The 18965-nt window shown below is 30.9% G+C and overlaps 1 protein-coding gene and 1 long non-coding RNA gene across 3 annotated transcripts; both read right to left on the bottom strand.

Moving 5' to 3' along the window:
- Positions 1 to 7184: 7184 nt before the first annotated feature.
- Positions 7185 to 15866, bottom strand: LOC144554355 (bidirectional sugar transporter SWEET16-like). Its single transcript, XM_078302682.1, has 6 exons — positions 15754 to 15866; positions 15635 to 15671; positions 15274 to 15484; positions 14735 to 14899; positions 7961 to 8080; positions 7185 to 7578 (listed from the first exon to the last, which is right to left on the bottom strand). The coding sequence occupies exons 1-6, from the start codon at positions 15785 to 15787 to the stop codon at positions 7408 to 7410; spliced, it is 738 nt and encodes a 245-aa protein (XP_078158808.1). The 5' UTR covers positions 15788 to 15866; the 3' UTR covers positions 7185 to 7407.
- A 728-nt stretch (positions 15867 to 16594) lies between these two features.
- LOC144554710 (uncharacterized) lies at positions 16595 to 18510 on the bottom strand. 2 transcript variants are annotated; one of them, XR_013511715.1, is made up of 5 exons: positions 18162 to 18510; positions 17774 to 17842; positions 17430 to 17502; positions 17034 to 17142; positions 16595 to 16868 (listed from the first exon to the last, which is right to left on the bottom strand). It is a non-coding gene; the product is annotated as an uncharacterized LOC144554710 (long non-coding RNA). The 2 variants fall into 2 exon arrangements; XR_013511716.1 differs by lacking the exon at positions 17034 to 17142.
- Between the last annotated feature and the right edge of the window lie 455 nt (positions 18511 to 18965).

The following is an 18965-nucleotide window of genomic DNA, read 5'->3' as shown; positions in this document are numbered from 1 at the left end:
CTAATTAAAGTCCAATTTGGCCACACCTTTGAGCAAAGCATAAAGACGGATAAGGAATCTATTTACTTAAAGCAAATCATAAAAAAAGAGAAAGTAAAAGAGATAGCAGCAGTTGTTGTCTGGATAGCATCCGTGTCATTTTTCCCCCTTGATTGGTATAAGCAATGAGAAATTACGTATTCCCCCTCTAAAACATTTAAAATTAATGAAATTAGTTCAAATTAGCTGCGGAGAGGTACTAACTACTAAGTGTCTATTTTTGGTAATTAAAGATATGTGGTGAGTTGTTGAAATTAGTTTGAGATACCAAGTCTTGGCCTTTGTTATTCTGGTATAGATAATATATGAAATTCTATGCACCGGCAATTATGCAATTTCTGTGAAAAACATGAAAAACACATGGCTGTTTTAGTTCTTACAAATGAATATTGATACACTTCAAAACATGAAGGTCTTGAATGAATTTTTAAGAACTTCTCGGCGCTAATTAGTATTGTCGAATAATTCATATAATAAGTTGAAAAATGTATGGCATAAAGTTCAATTGGAATTGAAACTTTTCATTTATAAAGAAATGAAATTGTTATACAGAATAAAAATACCCAACACACAGATGGCCACACAACCCCAGCTTTACCCTTTCCACCTCTCTTTCTAATTCTATGACAGATCGATGGCCCCATCCTACACTTAAATCATTTTCTATTCTATTTTTCTTTCCACCTCTTTTATTTCTTTCTTTTCTCCCTTCCTTCCTGAGAAAGAAACTGCCCCCCCCATCTGTTTTCCCTTCTCCTTCTTTCTTCCTCTCTCATCCACAAAAAATCCTTTCACGGATCCGCAAAGGTATCCAAATTCAAATTTTTTATTCTTATTTAAAAAATATCCGAATTTGGATACATAAATTATCCAAATTTGTTTATCTAAATTCGATCTTAAGCAAATATGGAGCAAATTTTGAAAGTATTTGATTTTGTCACGTTCAATTAATGAACCAGTTATTTTTAATTGTTTAACTGGAAAATTAATAAGCTATACCTTTTGTTAGCGATATCCAAGAACATTACATCTAGGAAAAACCATGAGTTGAATAAATGTAACTTATTTTTTATCATTCAAGTGTTTTTTATGTTTTCTTTATTTCATGGGAACAAAATTATAATCAAGTCCTACAAATTGGAATTTATTGTCTTGATACTCCAACATATTCTAAATGTATTCTTTAGACGAAGGCTTGTACAGATTTTCACATTCAATTGGTCTCATAGAATTACAACAAAAAATCAATATATATTACTCTCAACCAATGAAAAAAAAAATCCTACAATTTCACAATCCCAACCAACTTATTAATGGAATTTGTTCTTTTAACTTTTATTATACGAGACAATATTATATTTCTATGAAAGTCATTAACCCGCATATTTGAGGATAATGATAACACGCTTAAAGTAAAAATAAACTTGAAATTGCAAATATGTTAACTACATTTCAACGAGGTACATAAATCAAATGTAGTGTAAATTAAGTTTAAAAAAAGATCGACCAGTTTATAAATTCGATCATAAATTACGCTGTATCTCGAACCGAGCGGCGCATGCCATACGAAAACCGCAGAGCTTGCTGCTACAAATCTGTGAGAATCGATTTCACGTGAATTGGACCCTCGAGCGAGGAATACCTCAAACACTGACCAAAGGTCATTAACCAAACTCCACCCAATACACAAAACCTCCAAGTCCTATGCCACTAAAGATCCCAAATCCCAATCAAAAGCACTGGAGGAATCAATAAGCAATGAGAGACTGCAAAACCTTCAAAAATAATAAATCATTCTATATACAAAAAAAAAAAAAAACTAAACAGATAACTCCTATTTACTTCATTAAATGTTTTGAGTTCAGGTTCAGTACCTACGGAGTGTTTAATAATCTGTATCAAACAAACTTAAATTTTAAGGACCAGTGTTTATTAGTTAATTTTAACAGTTTTTGTTTTTTTTTGTGCACTTTAGAAATTGGTTATATGTTGAGGATCTGAAATATAATTCTTACTAACATAGTAAGAATCAGGCATCTAGAATTGATACAGCTTTAGCAATAACTGAGTATATATACTTCCCATCCCATGAAACTACTTGACAAATTGAATTAGATGTTGGCTGACAATCAACAAATTGAATTCATCTTTGAATATTTTTTGTTTATATGCACTAACAAGTTACAGGTTAGAACCTTGGTTTCCAAACAACAATTAAGTTGTTTTTCAAATGGAAAGAAGCTATACTGTTCAAAACAATTAAAACTGGTAAGAAAAAATAGAATATTTTAGTTTCAAATCTGGAATTAAATTGCACTGTGCATCATGATCATACTAGTATATATAGATGTAATACGGACATATGTTGTCGGATAAAACACTTACTCTTCCTCCAATTAAATTTAGAATAATTATAACAAACCCCCCACTCCCATCCCCCCATTTTCCCCGCACTCTCTCTCTTCCTTAAATGCCATATATCCCCCCACTAATTTTCCTAAAAGTTTCCTTTTATCCCCCCACTAATTATAAGAACCCCCCACTCCCATCCCCGCATTAATTATGCATTCCTCTAATAACAATTCCCGCGTTAATTATTGCTTTAAAAACAATCTGCGCATTAATTATACTGTTATCTAATAACAATCACTGTTAATAAATGTTTATCTGTTAATTGATGTTCAAAAAAGTATTTATCATTATTTCTGAGAAGTATTTACTCTTGTAACATAGAGTATTTATCCATGTAACATAGAGTATTTATCATTATGTCTGAAAGTATTTATCATTGATGTTTTACTGTAAGTTGCAATTATGTCTAAGAAGTATTTATCTATGCAATACAAAATATTTATCCATGTAACATAAAGTATTTATCATTATGCATGAGAGTATTTACGATTGATGTTTTACTGAAAGTTGAAAGTATGCCTGAGAAATATTTATCCATGTAACATAAAGTATTTATCCATATAATGTCAAGTATTTACACATGTAACATAAAATATTTATCATTATGTTTCAGAGTATTTATCATTGGGTGAGGGGATTGTTTATTTAATGGTCTCCAGTTGTGCGGGGACGATTCAAAAAAAAAGAAAATTTTGTGCGGGGACAATTAATGGATTGATTTATTCTTTCATAAATAGAGATCATTGCATAGGGTTTAATACCTGACAAATTCAAGTTAAATACTTCGATGCTTAAAGTTAAATACTAACAGTTTTTTAAACGTTCATTAATGATTGAGTGGTCCCCCCATGTTTAATGGTCCCCAACTGTGCGGGGATGATTAAAAAAAAAAGGAAATTTTGTGCGGGGACAATTAATGGATTGATTTATTCTTTCATAAATAGAGATTATTGCATAGGGTTTAATACCTGACAAATTCAAGGTAAATACTTTAATGCTTCAAGTTAAATACCCGCAGTTTTTTAAACGCTCATTAATGATTGGACGGTTCCCCCATGTTATTTTTGTCCTTTTCTGCGGGGTTTTTTGCGGGGTGGAGGGTGCGGGGACTGTTATCATCGTCCTTAAATTTAAAGTCGTAAGTGAAAACAGTTTCGACCGATGGACCATATATTTCTATGCGCCTTCATTAAATCACAAAACTAGAGTTTAGAACTCATATCTATTGCATAGTGACAAGGTACGCGTTTTATTCGCGTTTAATTCGCGAATAATTCGTTTTTCTGAGATTACCAAACCGAACACTGTATTAAACGTTGATCGAACCTTTGACTGAATAAAACGCGAATTTTACGAATTATTCGCGTTTTTTTCCGTAAAAATTCATCTCAACCGAAGCTATTTTTTACTCAAAAAACTTCTCCTCACATGGCCTGGCAGAACCGTGTGGGAAAAAACGCATGGACATCAAGCTTCTCTCCTCACGTGGCCTTGTCAGAAATATTTGAGAGGATATCAAGATCTTTTGTGGCTAGCAATTACATAAATTTTGTATAGCAATTTAAATTTGGGTGCTTTTTTTTTACTTCCTGGTTATATACTTGTACTGAATCATTCCCAAATTATATCTGAATTATACCCGAATTACGAATTTTTGACCTCGCCGAACCGAACCTGAACTATTCATTTGTCACTATGTCTATATGCATTAACATGCAACATGAACTCTAGTTGTGTGAGTTAATGAAGACTCACATAAATATGTTATCCGTTGGTCAATCTGAACCGTTCAAATCAAAGAGCACCACATTCATTTTATTGAAACAAAGTTTGATCAAATTTTATATTCATTTAACTATCCATCCAGTTGATGGAATATTGAAACATCGAAGGGTTATAAACATTTCACGTTGGATAAAAACTCAGACAAATCAAACCTTAGAAATTTTATGTTGGTTATGTTCAATGTTTTTCTATGATCATTTTAAAACAAATTTTGAATCATTTTATCGCAGACCGACAGTCAATTGCTCATGTCAAAATTAACGGTTCACAAATATTGACACACGTTGAAGGGGCAAATAATGATGAAATTATATAAAATTGACAATTATAGGTATGATTTGGCCATAGAAAATATACAAAAATTGAATGTATTTTTTTGAAGTTTTTTCATATTATTTATAGTACATGCATAATCTAATTTGTACTTATGTAAATTTTAGTTGTTTGATAAGTGATGTATTGTCTTGATTATTAAAGGAGGTCTCCATTTAATGGTCATTTTAGAACAGAGAAGCAATTGTAATTCACATACATAGAAAGGCAGCTAGGAGAACAAAACTAAGGAGCACCTTATATTATATTTAGAACATCACCATCTGTTCAATATAGTAAACAGTTGGTGTTGATCTATTCAACACTAACTGCTCATATAACCAACAGTTGGCAAATGTGGACCCATCAACACCATCTGTTGGTTATCTCAACCGATGGTGTTGTGTATGCCTTTATCAACTGTTGGACAAAATGAACCGATGACAAAGGAGGGGGGCTATCAACGCCATCGGTTAGTTAGACCCAACAGTTGATAAAAAGTTCCAAATAATTACAGTGCTTCCCCTGATTACAAATACCACCTGTGCCAAAGGACATCCGGCATAGTAAATGTGTTTTTTGCAGTAGTGTTGACCAATGACCATCGTTGACCCTTCAATGTAATAATGGAACGTGTTACGTGTCATCTAATCCGTGATCTAGGAACAATTCGTACATTCATATTAATGTCAAAAAAAAAAAAAATTCATTGATATTGACATATGGATATGTCACATCAACATCAAATTATGCAACTATGATTGTAAAATCAGTTATATCCTCTTGGACTGCAAATCTAAATGGGGAGCAAATCCAAAAGGGACAAATAATGATGAAATTATATAAAATTGACAATTATAGATATGATTTGGCCATAGAAAATATAAAAAAATTGAATGTATTTTTTTGAATTTTTTTCACATTATTTGTAGTACATGCATATATAATCTAATTTGTACTTGCGTAAATTTTATTCGTCTGATAGGTAATGTGTTGTCTTGATTATTAATGGAGGTCTCTATTTAATGGTCATTTTAAAAGAGAGAAACAATTGTAATTCATATACATAGAAAGACAACTAGGAGAACAAAACTAAGGAGCACCTTATATTATATTTAGAATATCACTATCTGTTCAATATAGTAAACAGTTGGTGTTCATCTATTCAACACTAACTCTTCATATAACTAACAGTTGACAAACGTGGACATAAATTTTAATGCAAATCAAACCATGTTAGAGCTCATTGAAATCAAAAGTAAATCCGATACCTATACAACCTACGATGATATTGAGTTTGCATCCGGACCGTCTGATCAAAATTTGAATTAATCGGGCTAGAGGTGACATGCAAAAGACACCTTTAAAATTCGGGCAAAAACATATTGGACGGTATGGATCCAAATTCAAAATTTTGAGTTACTTTAGGGGATCTGAATTCAGGAGGCAGGGGAGAGGGAATTGAGTGCTCATCCCCTGAGATATCTCATATTTTGCGTGACCTACGTGTCCGGTGTCTATTCGGGGATAGCGCGGGGGCCCAGTATTGTTTGAGTTTTGAGATTCCTGTAGAACGTCTTTGACCGGTTGAGATTTTCCAAAAAGTCACGCAAAATATGAGATATCTCAGAGGATGTGAATTCGAGGGAATTCGGATCTCATTCTGTACCGTAAAAAAAAATATTAATTAGTGTATTCAAATTATTTTTTTAACCCGAGAAGAATCTTGAAGGGAAATCTAGTTAGGTCCCATTAGAAGTAATTTGAGCTGTAAATTTGTGGGACTCACATTACAATACACGAAATCATACTTGTTTGGTGGTGGGTGGAGTTCATATCACCTAAGGTAACATAAATTTTGAGTTTAGATCCGGACCGTTCGATCTTCTTTCGAACAAATATTGAAAGGACCCTGTGCATTCCACCTTGAACGGATTCTGATCGGACGTCCGGATCTAAACTCAAATATTTTTGTTACCTCATAGTATATCTGACTGGGTCGGGGGTTAATATAGCCCAAGCCCAAATGTGATCAATTGTAAATGGAGGAAATAATAATAGGTTATAGCCCAAACAAAAAGTAAATGGAGGTACTAATAATAAGTTAATATAGCCCAAGCCCAAATCCAGGGGTTTGAATTAATTATGGCATCATTCGAAATAACCCAATTAAACCCATCCAATGTTGTCATTACTGCTGCTGGAATTCAATTTTTTTTAGCTTGGTTTTATGCGAATATTTCATCATTTTATAGAATTTTTAATGGTTTCTAAATGTACTGACTTTTAATGTATTAAATTCCTTTATTACAAAATAAGTACTTAGGTGGTTTTTAGAACTTCTAAAAGCTTGTACGTCTGTAATAGAGTTTGTGATATTATTTAAAACCAATTGTGTTTTTGTTGTCCCCTAAAATCCCCCCCCCCCCCTCCCGATGTTTGATTTGTAATTCGGATTAAATTTAGAGTTAAAATGGAAATATATTTCTTGAATTATGATTGGTAATTAGAATTATAGTTTAGGGAATTATATTCCAAGTCAGAGTATTGAAAAGCGTAAGTTACAATATCTCTCCCCCCCCCCCCCCCCCCCACCTAACAAAAATCATGTGTCCGCCCCTTCTTACACTCTTATAAAATAAAATTCATTCTTTCTATAAATCCATTAGAATAAGAAAAAAAGAACAAGTGCATATTTTATTCCATCTCATATTGATACTGATCAATGTTTACATCATATGTGAATTAAAAGAAAAATTAAGCTCAATCATGAACAAAATAATTAATGAAACGACTCTACAATTAAATAAATACATGATTGCATGTATATATACATTGCAACTGAATCTTTTCCTCTTATCAAACTTTGTTAGATGCTTCTATTTCTTCACTTTCATAATTGGCCTGAATTAAATACTGTTGATTTTCTTGAATTATCTCGTCCAAATTTCTAGATGCTGTACTATTCATGTACATCATGTAAATCACCAGTTGAAAGAATCCTAAGAAGAAGCCTATTCCGTTTGGAATCTACAGTCATAAAATTTATTGTTAGTTTAATTAGGAATGAAAATATACAATTTTGAATTAAGTGTATCAAATATAGCCCCTTACTATGGAAAAGTAAACTTAAAATTTTGTTAGGTCATTTAGATAGGACTGATATAAAGCTGGTGCAACCTGATCAGAAATACTATACATCAACTATATATAACTCTATATATATAGCATATAGTTTTAAACTTGCTATGGACATTACTAATTAATGAATTCTGGAACCAAAATATACTGTTCAATTCTAACATGGTTGGCCACAATTATAATAATTGTTGGATGTAAATTAATGTAATTTATCTTGTTTATAGTTTAATCATATCAGCAGGATTTAATGCCAAAAGATGTTAGTACTTACACCAAGGAAAACATCTCTGGCAAGAATAGCATATGCAGTCCAAATGCCACCATTCAAGAAGAGAAATAAAGAGAGAAGGAAGGGCATGAACTCCACACTGTTTGTCCTTATCACTGTTCTCTGCAAATTTAATCAAATGGTACATAAATCATCATAATTAGTATTGGTTTAGCACTATATAATTACTCTAATACATTATAAAAGTGAGGTAATTAACTGATGATGGTTCATTACTAGATATGTAATCCAATAAATTAAGTATTTCTTTTTATCATAAAGCATTTTGTTACAATTAAATTGTTGGTTTTGAAGATAATTAAAACCAGAATAAACAGTTGATTAATTACCTGATTGCTAGTCACTAAATTGTTATTCAATAATATCTAATTCATTTAAGGGAATGAATTATGAATTTCTTTTTAATTTGTCGAAAGATAATGATGTACAGAGGAATATGCTAAGTTATATTTAAAGAATAATTCTAACATAAATTAAATTTTTTTGTTGCACATCAATGTGATATCTTAAAAATACTATTCATACAATTATAAATGTGTTATTTATCATTTTGACAGGATTTGCCTCAAATTTGAATCAATTTTAGAAGTTTATTTGTCATCTATGAAAAGGGAATTAAACTCAACAATAAAAAATTTCAAATACATATAGAGTTGGGTTATCATGTTTTGGAAATTAAAGATGCTATTTTACTTTCCGTTCATATCTTTATTTTCAAAATTCAAATTGTTGATTCGAACCTTTTATATTCATATTAACGTATTGTTTGAGACCAAATTTTACATTTTTTGAAATTTTTTTGATAATTAATTTCTTAGAATATTTGAAAATGATTGTTTTTGTGAATTTTTTTCATTAAATAAAAAATAAAAATCATCAAAACAATGATTTTCGACATTTTTAAGAAATAGTAAACTTTTTCCAAACAAATGGAAAATATGGTTTCCAAGCACATATCAATATGAAGATCGATCATGCTGTGAAGTTCATATATATTAACTATTTGAACTTTATAAATAGGGATAAGAGTGAAAAGTAAAACAACTTATTTACTTCCCAACTCTGTTATATATATGAAGGAATAAGCGACAATCAAATCTGTCAATTATGCTCTATTATAGTTGGTTAATGAAAAGCACGGCTGCATAGAAGCTAGAATTTTCTATATAAGTTAAATAGAAGCTAAAATTTTCTATATAAGTAAATAAAAGGTAGAATTTCCTATATAAGTTAAATAGAAGATAGAATTTTCTATATTTAAAAATATGCACAAATTTTAAATAGAAGCCTTGATAGGGAATTAAGGATAGTACGGACGCAACAAAGATATATATTTCCTTGTAACCAATTAAGTATATATAATAAAGAAAGATAGATGCATACGCAACGACTAAAGAAATACTATCCATCTGTTGCTTATAAGTTCTAATAAGTAATAAACGGCCATTGAATTTTAATTTTCTATTCTGTAACCTCTATCTTAAATATGTTTATCCTTAGCTTATACCGTTGAAATTTGGATCAGCTTGCGTACAAGCAATCATATTTACATAACAAGATTCATTTTCAGCATAGGCGCTAGTCATTGTCAACGTGTATATATTGTCAAATTTCAATTTAATACCTAGATTATTTTAACATATATAATGCACATATAATTAAATACTTAATTAACTAGTTGTCTTTTAACAGTAATTTAGTTGCTTTTAATATATAATAATGAAAAATGATTAGATGATTGTGCGTTTTTAATATGAAATTAATTATACGCACTCCACATAAAAATATTGTTCTTGTAAATACTTGGCTATTTTTTTAATATTTTTTTTGTTTTGTTGATCACTTATACACACACACACAAAATTCTTAAAACATGTTTACCGATGGTATGGAAGTGCAATGATGTTTAAAAGAAATAGAAAATATTAAAAAGATCCAGTTCAGTATTTGCAATAATAGTATTTTTCTTAAAATAAATTGTTCAACACTTTTAAAAATAACAATCAAATGATCATATATTTTTGTGACTATGTTCAAAGCAACCAATTTTGTTTTTAATTTTAGTTTATTATTTTTTCCATAATTGGAATATAAGAAGTAATTTCTTATTAATTTGGTATATTTCATATTTGGGAACATAAATTTTATGAAAACTTGGCAACATTAACTACTTTGACCAAGTAATCCATGGGTAGCTTTCCAAGTTGGTTTGCCAGATGTGTGTTGTTCCTAGAGGTGCTATTGGGTCGGGTCGGGTCCGGGTACTATTATATTTGGACTTGTATCCTAAAAGTGTTAAGGTCCAAATTTCGATCCCTATACTTATTTGTTTCAAATCGGGTCGGGTCCGGATCCGGATACCTATCTACCCGTAGATATTTCGGGTCCAGTTTTTCGATTCCGGGTAGATAGATACCCGTAACTTGTTTGTGGATTATTGGGTCCGGTTCGGATACGGGGCGGTTCCAGATCCAGAGCGGGTATAGGTCACAACTCCAAATCATTCGAGAAATTATTTACATTTAAATATAATTATAATTTCTTAAACATCTCATATAATAAATCATTACAATATAAATTAAGAACTACTGCAAAATAAAAATAATACTATTGATCATTTCATAAATAATAAAATATATCATGCTATATAGCAAAATAAAAATAATAAACTCCTTCCATACTACATATTTTTTTTCTTTTTTTCTCATTAGAGTCTTCAATAATATTTTGTGAAATTTGGATAGTATTTTCAGAATTTGATTGTTGGTTGTTTGGAGTACTCATGGTGTAACAAAAAATATTGAATTCAGTTTTTTGTTAATAGCTTTTGAATTCAGGAGGATGGAGAGAAATAACTTTTGAAAATAAAAATATTGAAGAAGAGATATAATTTTTAGAAAGTAAAATATTAGAGATGACGATTTCCTTTTCTATAATTAAAAAAAAATCTATGAATTGAATGTAATAGAAGAAAAAAAGGTACAAAATAAGCTGGTTATGAAAGAATAAATTTGACATTCATGTGTCATGTGTCACATGTGTATAATATAGCACAGAAAATAAAGGGCTTAATTAAAGGGCTAGTTAAGGCTGTAATTAAAGGGTAGTATAAAATAGTAGCATAAATTTGGTTAAGTTTTATCAAACTATAGCTCAGCTGAAATATATTATCTAACACAAAAACTTGATGCAGAGTTATTAATATATATTTTATCGAGTATTTATACGGGTATCGGGTCGGGTTCGGTTATGGGTCGGATAATTAAATGATACCCATATCCTACCCATTACAGTATCGGTTCCGGTTCGGATCCGGGTCAGATATTAAATTATTAATTTTGTACCGATACTCATAATTTAATCAGTTATATTTTTTAAACCATACCCTATCCAAATTAATCGGATTTGGGTCGGTTCCGGGTCGGATCCGGTTCGGTTCCGGATCGGATCCGGGTAATCGGGTAAAAGTAGCACCTCTAGTTGTTCCCTCTTGCGTAAATGATTATTTTCTATGATATATAATCATGAATTGAGAATATTCTTTTAGCATTTAGTGCCTCTTAATTAACCATAGTTAATTAAGTCCATCGATCAATACTTCCTGAAAGTTACATTTACAATCAGGGAAAAATAAATTTTTTTGAATGAAATAATGTTATTAGAACTGAACCAGACATTAACTCAATAAAGTGTAAGGTTAACAATTTACTGATTGGATCGCCGGATCAAACCGTTCAATTGCTAATTTATTAAAATAAGGTCAATTGCAATATGGCAATAACGTCATTTTTTCTATTGTTCATCTATGACGCGATAAATGTTATTTAAACCTTTGAATTTGAGTATTGTTATACATTAATCATATTTTTTTTATAAATCATTTGTGAAATTTATATAACATCATATCATAAAAATTTGCACACATATTTAATAATGCAATATAAGACAAAACTTATAGTTATATTTTGAAATTTAACATCAAAATAAAATGAAAATACTTATTTTATTAAAGAATTGTATATTTTTGTCTTAATATTTTTTATGGCAGAAAAATATAACAACTAATTTTATTTGTTTTATTTCATAACTATCAAGAGAATATTCTTCAATAATTATAAATTTGTTTTATTTAGAAAATTTGAACACAATTATTGATATTATGTATAATTATATTTTTAAAATATTTATATATTTTAGGTCTTATGTGTAAATTTCGTAATACAAATTTAAAAAAAAAATCATAAGACAACATAACTTGAACTGTATATTTATCTGTTTATTGATTTGTGGTCACCTGGTTAGCCAATCCCTATCATGCTATCACAATCTTATTTAATGCACAAAAAGTGCACTCCACAGAAAACTTAACCAATTAGTTTAAAAACCGTTTTTTCTACAAAAACGAGTTGACAATTTTTTGTATAAAAAAAAAGTTATTTATAAAAACCGGTTCAGCAGGCGAAATAATATTTTAAAGTCTAAACGAATTATATTTTGGATCCGGTTTTTTTCAGTTCGACTGACCGGTCCGATCTGGTTTTCATAACACTAGAACGGACAAACTTGAAACTGTTTTGCTAATTCTCTGCTATTTTTTAATCAATTAAGGCGTTTGTTTAAATAATTCAATTATATGGAGCCAAATCACATGGTGAGGTGCAATAAATAGATTCGAAGCGTTCTTTTAATATGATACGAATCTCAAAACATACCACCTATAATTTATAAGCACCAGATTGATTTTGATCAGCTGAAATTAATCCGGATCGTCCGTTTATTATTGCACCCCTTCAATATTTAAAGGGGCGTACATTCAAATCACGTGGGGAATAAAGAAACAGTTAGGTAGTTGCACAACGAAGAAGCACAGCCTTACAAATGTGTGTGCACACACACACAGCTAGTCATTGAATTAATATCATATATTAATATATTGTGTTTTTCTTGTATTAATTAATTTCGGTTTTAAATTTGATTTTGAACACCGTAGCATTGTTTTTTTTTTTCTTTTAAAAAAAACTTGGTTGCATACCATGATGAAACTCAAAAACAGTCTCATTTCATTTTTTTTCTTCTTCTTATTTCAAAGAGCATAATTAATTTAATTTATGTTCTGTTCTGGGCTTGTTTTCTTTATTGGATATATAGTTTAATTTAGTCATGTTCTTTCATATCACTGTTGAATAAAGTATGTATAGTTTAATTAATTACATAAAAAAGTTGAATTTGGTTTTTCAACTGTGCATATATAGGTTATAAAATCAAATATTTTGTATGTCAAATTAAACAAAATATGTACATAGTGGATACCCATTAAGTCAGCAAAGTATGCTATAACCTAATTAAAAAATACTAAATAATTATTAACTTGGATATAGTTATAAGAAAGACTTCATCAAATTCAAATAAAATAAAATAAACATACTGCCGCTTGCAAAGAAACATACATGGATATAATTATACATGATTAAATTAAGGCATGCGTACCTGTTGTACTAATTGTAACTATCTTAAAGTTTTTTATTATTATTTTCTCCCTAATTGTAGAATATGGACATGCATTATCTACCAATATATAGATGCCTAGAGTCTCAGTTAATTTTAAGACTATAAAAGTAATTAATTTCATATTGGGATAAATGAGAGTTCTAATATCTCATACTTTTTATATCTCATCATATCTCATATTTTATATTTTTATTTTAAAAATTCAAACTGTTGATCCATACTGCTCAACATAATACCCATACTAAAATAGGTTGGGGTTGAAATTTTATAATTTTTAGAAATTTTTTACTATTTTTTCAGATTGGTAGAAAATCACTGTTTTTTTAACGGTCCAGAAACAATGATTTTGTATTTATATTAAAAAATAGTAAAAAATCTCAAAAAAATTATCAAATTTCATCTCCAATAATGTTTTAATATGAATATCATTTTAAGTTGTTCCGATCGACAGCTTGAACTTTGAAAATAAAGATATAAAATTGAAGTATGATGAGTTATTGGAACACTCGTCTTGGCATTAATTTCATGATAACTTGGCAACATTATTTACTTTGACCAAGTAATCCATGGGTAGCTAGTTTTCCAAGTTGGATTGCCAGATATCTTGTTCTCTCTTGCGTAAATGCATGATTACTTCTTGTAATAATCTTTGAATGAGAAAATTCTTTTAGAATTCAGTGCCTCTTAATAAACCATATATAATTAATTAATCAAGCCCACTATATTTACAATCAAGGAAACTCTTTTGCTAATTATGTACTTATTTTTTAATTAATAAATTAAGGCGATTATTTAGAAGCCAAATCACGTGGGGAATAAATTGACAGTTGGGTAGTTGCAATACGTTGAAGAAGCACAGCCATACAAATGTATGTGCACTCACGCACAGCTAGACATTGAATTAATATCATATATTGTGTTTATCTTAATTTGCATTAATTAATTTCGGTTTTCAATGTTGATTTTGAAGTGGATATATAGTGGATATACAAATTAACAACACCAAATAATTAATAGCTAGCTAGGATATGAAAGACTATATAAAAACTTTGTCTATCAAATTAAAGATGCTATAGCCAATTCAACAAAGATAGTGGGTACCCATTAATTAAGGAAAATATATGATCAAATCAATAAATATATATATATTGGATGTAAACAAACATTAAATAATTAATTAATAGCTTAGATATAATATAAAAGACTAAATTATCAAATTAAAAAAAAAAAATAGGCAGAGAAACGTACCACAACAGCAAGAGGGGAGCCATACATGATTACATTAAGGAATGCACCTATTGTTCCAATTGCAACTATCTTCAAGCTTTCATCTTCAATAGCAAACCTTGTGACCAAGAAAACTGCTCCAAACACTCCCACATCTAATATCAACACCAAAAGAGCCGTCCTTACCTGAATTTTAAAATTTTATATCAAAAAAAAAAAAAGGAAAAGGGAAGCGTTTTGATACACAACAAAGTGAAACACCAACAAAAAGAGAGAACAGATTTAAAATATATATGTGAAGTATTAATTAATTAGTGATATTTATGTGGATGTACTATAAAAATAGGGGGAAATTATAGGTAGAGACTTCAATATATCTCTGTTTTCTATAAGAAAGTTCAAACTATATAGGACATTACATAGTTTCGACAAGATTGTTATTTGTAAATATCTATATATATTGCGCTCCAATAAAGCATATATAGTAAAAGAAACATCAGCAAAAGGCATATATTGAAATAGCAAAAAAGGTACTATATAACTAGAAATAATTAGCTTACTCTTTGAGAAGGTTTGGCGAATACAAGAAACAGAACCACATAAATAGCCTCTAGCACAACACCTACACCATTAACCGTTGCAACGAGATAAGCATCGGGTTTTGTAACACCATAGTAGACCCAAAGCAATGAACTCAAAAGGGTCACGGCATATGGCGTCGGCTCGAAATCTTCGGTTGATTTGCTCGTAGTAATCCTCCAAAAGGTTTTACTGCCACATAATTTTGATATATATCATATTACTTACTACAGAAGCTCTAATGATGCTATATATATTATTTTGCTTTCTTCTTTAAACAAAAAGAAAATCATATACAATATGATATATTATCAGACAGAATACAGTTTGAGTTTAGCTTACATAGGTGAGGCAAACATAAGAACTGAGATAACATTTCCTGCATTATATAGATAGAGAAAAGAGGTTATTTACTTGTATAATAGTGACCTACAAAAGAGAGAGACAGAGAGAGATGTAACCTATGATTCCAATGGAGAAGAGAAGAGGATCCATGGGAAAATTAAACGGTTATGTTTAGTTGTTTTGTTTTGTACTCCTGTTAGTTTGGAAAGGTGGATGGTCTAAATGTACCCATTAATCATTGAATTAGTCAATTTTTATTAAGTTTGAGGCCTAACAAATTTAATGAGAAATAATTCGTTAGTCGTATTTTTCTTTGTATCTTATTTTTTTCCGTACAAGTGCTTATCTTTCTTTTTATTTAAAAAAATAGCCTTGTCACGTTTTCCAACTTGTAAATATTAAATTTTTTGTGGTGATCAGTTTTTCAACTCTAGAATGTATATTTTATTCAACTTAATAAAACAAGCCAATTTAATTTATTTTAAGTCTGCAAGCATATATTTTAGTCACACAATATCCGTCACTAGTACAAAAAGCCCCTTCACCGACTGTTAAAATACCCCTACACCGACTGTTATAGCGACGTCAGTAAAGCCGGCGCCAGTGAAGGTTACCTTTTACCGACGCTTAAAAAAGCGTCGGTGTTGGTGTTCAACACTGACGCTTTTTTAAGCGTCGGTGTTGGTGTTCAACACTGACGCTTTTTTAAGCGTCGGTGTTGGTGTTCAACACTGACGCTTTTTTAAGCGTCAGTGTTGATGTTCAACAGTGACGCTTAAAAAAGCGTCAGTGTAGGTCCTAAAAACAGTCGGTGTTGGGATAAAAATTTTGGTATGGTTCCGCTTGTATCGAGGCTAACCTCCATATTTTGTTAGCCATATAACTATTCGACATTCATTGACATTAAATAGAATATCATGCAAATAATGTAGACAGCATAAATAAAAGGCAAGACAATTTAACAACATAACATATTCATTCACAAAAAACCACACTATAGCAAAATTTACATAACCCATAAAATTAACAACATTGTATTTCTTGTAAATAGGTTAGAAGTTGTCCAAGAAAAATATACAATTCTTATAGTTGACTGGACTGAGCAAGGACACGAGAAGTCTAATTACCCAAAATTGCTCCAATTATCGCTTGACAAGAGTCGATCGGTATCAAAGCGGTGGTCGGACTTTGCTTGCCTCTATCTCCTCTAGTGATCAATTAAATTGTGTCCCTACAATTAGAGAAGGTATGAATAACAAACTTCATAATCTAAATTGACCAAAAGTCATTATAAGATCATATGAAACTATAAAATTAGTTGTAATAGAAAAGTAAAAAAGTTGGATACTTCTTAAAATTAGTTGTAATATAAAAAAGTTGTAAAAAAGTTGGATACTTCTAAATGGGTCAGTTCCAGGAGCCTCACGGTAAAGAGATTGGCCAATTTTTACCACTAATGACCAGATGAGCTCTAAGCCCCTAGATGAAGGGAACAGCTCAAGTACCTGCATAAGAATCATTTCCTTCAGTACCACCTATATAATACTAACGAAAGTAAGCAAACCAAAAAAAAAATATCCAGGCATACCCCTAAAAAAAATCTACATATGCACCTCCAAGATTCATAACAACTTTGAAATTACGTATTTCCCCCTCTAAAATTCATAATATCATATTTACCCTTCTAAAGTTCAGAAACACACAAATTTACCCAATCTATTAACTTTTCTATTAAAACTAATTTTAAATTTACCTAATCTATTAAAACTAATTTTAAAGAACCAAACAGTACCTTCAATCGATGAAAGCCGAATGTGTTAAAACGGTAGAAACAACTAGCTAGTATGCCACATGATTCTGGTATGCTATCATAAATAAGTAAAATGTCAAATATATAAACACTGCAAAATGAAAAAAATTTAAAATTTACTGATATAATACCTCCTATAGGATCACTTATAGTATCATTCAAAGTTATGTATACTACATGTCTCGTGTTAATTTTACAGTTTTACCCTCTATCTAGCAGGGGAAAATAAAAAAAGTAGATAGTATGAATGATAATTACACAAAAATTTGATAATAAATTATAATGAAAATATCAAGTAATATAGGAGAAAGGAAAATTTTCCATACCTGACTAGCAACTTTGCTTAGCCTTTGCTTAATTTTGTGCACTAGCAACATTGGCCATATTCTAAACCCCTGAAAAATAGTAAAATTATAAAGTCAAAATCATAAATTTGTATCATAAATTTACAAGTCAGGTATGAGCTCCTATTTGCAAGAGGGCATGAGCTCCTATTGCATATACCAGTCACATTATAAGTATTTCTGCAGAATTTACCAGTTTCAATCCTGTCAAACACCAAAAGAAGAACACAAAAAAATAAAATGGGGATGAGTCATGAGATTGTTTCGGTGAAACAACAAAATTACCTATTAATTGACTAAATTGAATACATACATCGATTCCATATATGCTGATGAAACTAGAGAAACAAGAATCATTCAAAATGGTTACCAAAATCTTGCAAATCAATTCAGCAGCCAAATCTCCAGAATGCGCTGATCTGTCCCAACGGTTCGGCGTCAGATGCTCTCCAGTTGCTCCATGCGCGGCGGAGGAAGCTAGTGGCGCGGCAGGGAACCCTAGCGGCTCGGAGGAGAGAGCCAGCAGTACGGAACCCTAGCGGCACGGAGGAGATAGCTAGCGGCAGGGTGCGTGAGCGGTGCGGAGGAGAGCTAGCGGCAGAGAAAATTTGGGACTTAGCGGTTTAGGGAGGTGAGAGGAGGGTTTAGAAGGAGATATGCTTCGCAGTTTTTAGAATGGAAATCAAAATTTGAAGGGAAATGCTTTGCAGCAGATCGAAATTTTGAGTTTCAAACCCGGGAAATAAAAATCATAGTGGCGCTGATTGAAAATCACCGACGGTTGTACAGAAAGAGTCAGTGTTACTATCAACACCGACGGTTTTGCAAAAACAGTCAGAGTTGAAGACCAATACTGACGGTTTTGAAAAACCGTCAGTGTTGAACACCAACACCGACGGTTTTGAAAAACCGTCAGTGTTGAACACCAACACCGACGGTTTTGAAAAACCGTCAGTGTTGAACACCAACACCGACGGTTTTTCAAGCGTCAGTGTTGGTACTTAACATTGACGCTTGAAAAACCGTCCGTGTTGGTGTTCAACACTGACTGTTTTTTAAAAAACCGTTAGTGTTAGTGTTCAACACTGACTGTTTTTTGAGCGTCAGTGTTGAACTGCAACACTGACTGTTATTTAATAAAAGAGTCAGTGTAGTATAAGCAACACTGATGCTT

Source organism: Carex rostrata, chromosome 5 (assembly GCF_964058835.1).
Source record: "Carex rostrata chromosome 5, lpCarRost1.2, whole genome shotgun sequence".
NCBI lineage: Eukaryota > Viridiplantae > Streptophyta > Magnoliopsida > Poales > Cyperaceae > Carex > Carex rostrata.
Note: the sequence above shows the minus strand (reverse complement) of the source record. Positions and strands in the feature narration are given on the sequence as shown.

Coding starts and splice junctions, on each gene's coding strand:
- LOC144554355 (XM_078302682.1), bottom strand. CDS start 15,787: ATGGATCCTCTTCTCTTCTCCATTGGAATCATAG. Junction 15,672..15,753: donor CTTCTCCATTGGAATCATAG/GTTACATCTCTC, acceptor TATATAATGCAG/GAAATGTTATCTCAGTTCTT. Junction 8,081..14,734: donor GCTCCCCTCTTGCTGTTGTG/GTACGTTTCTCT, acceptor TTAAATTTGCAG/AGAACAGTGATAAGGACAAA.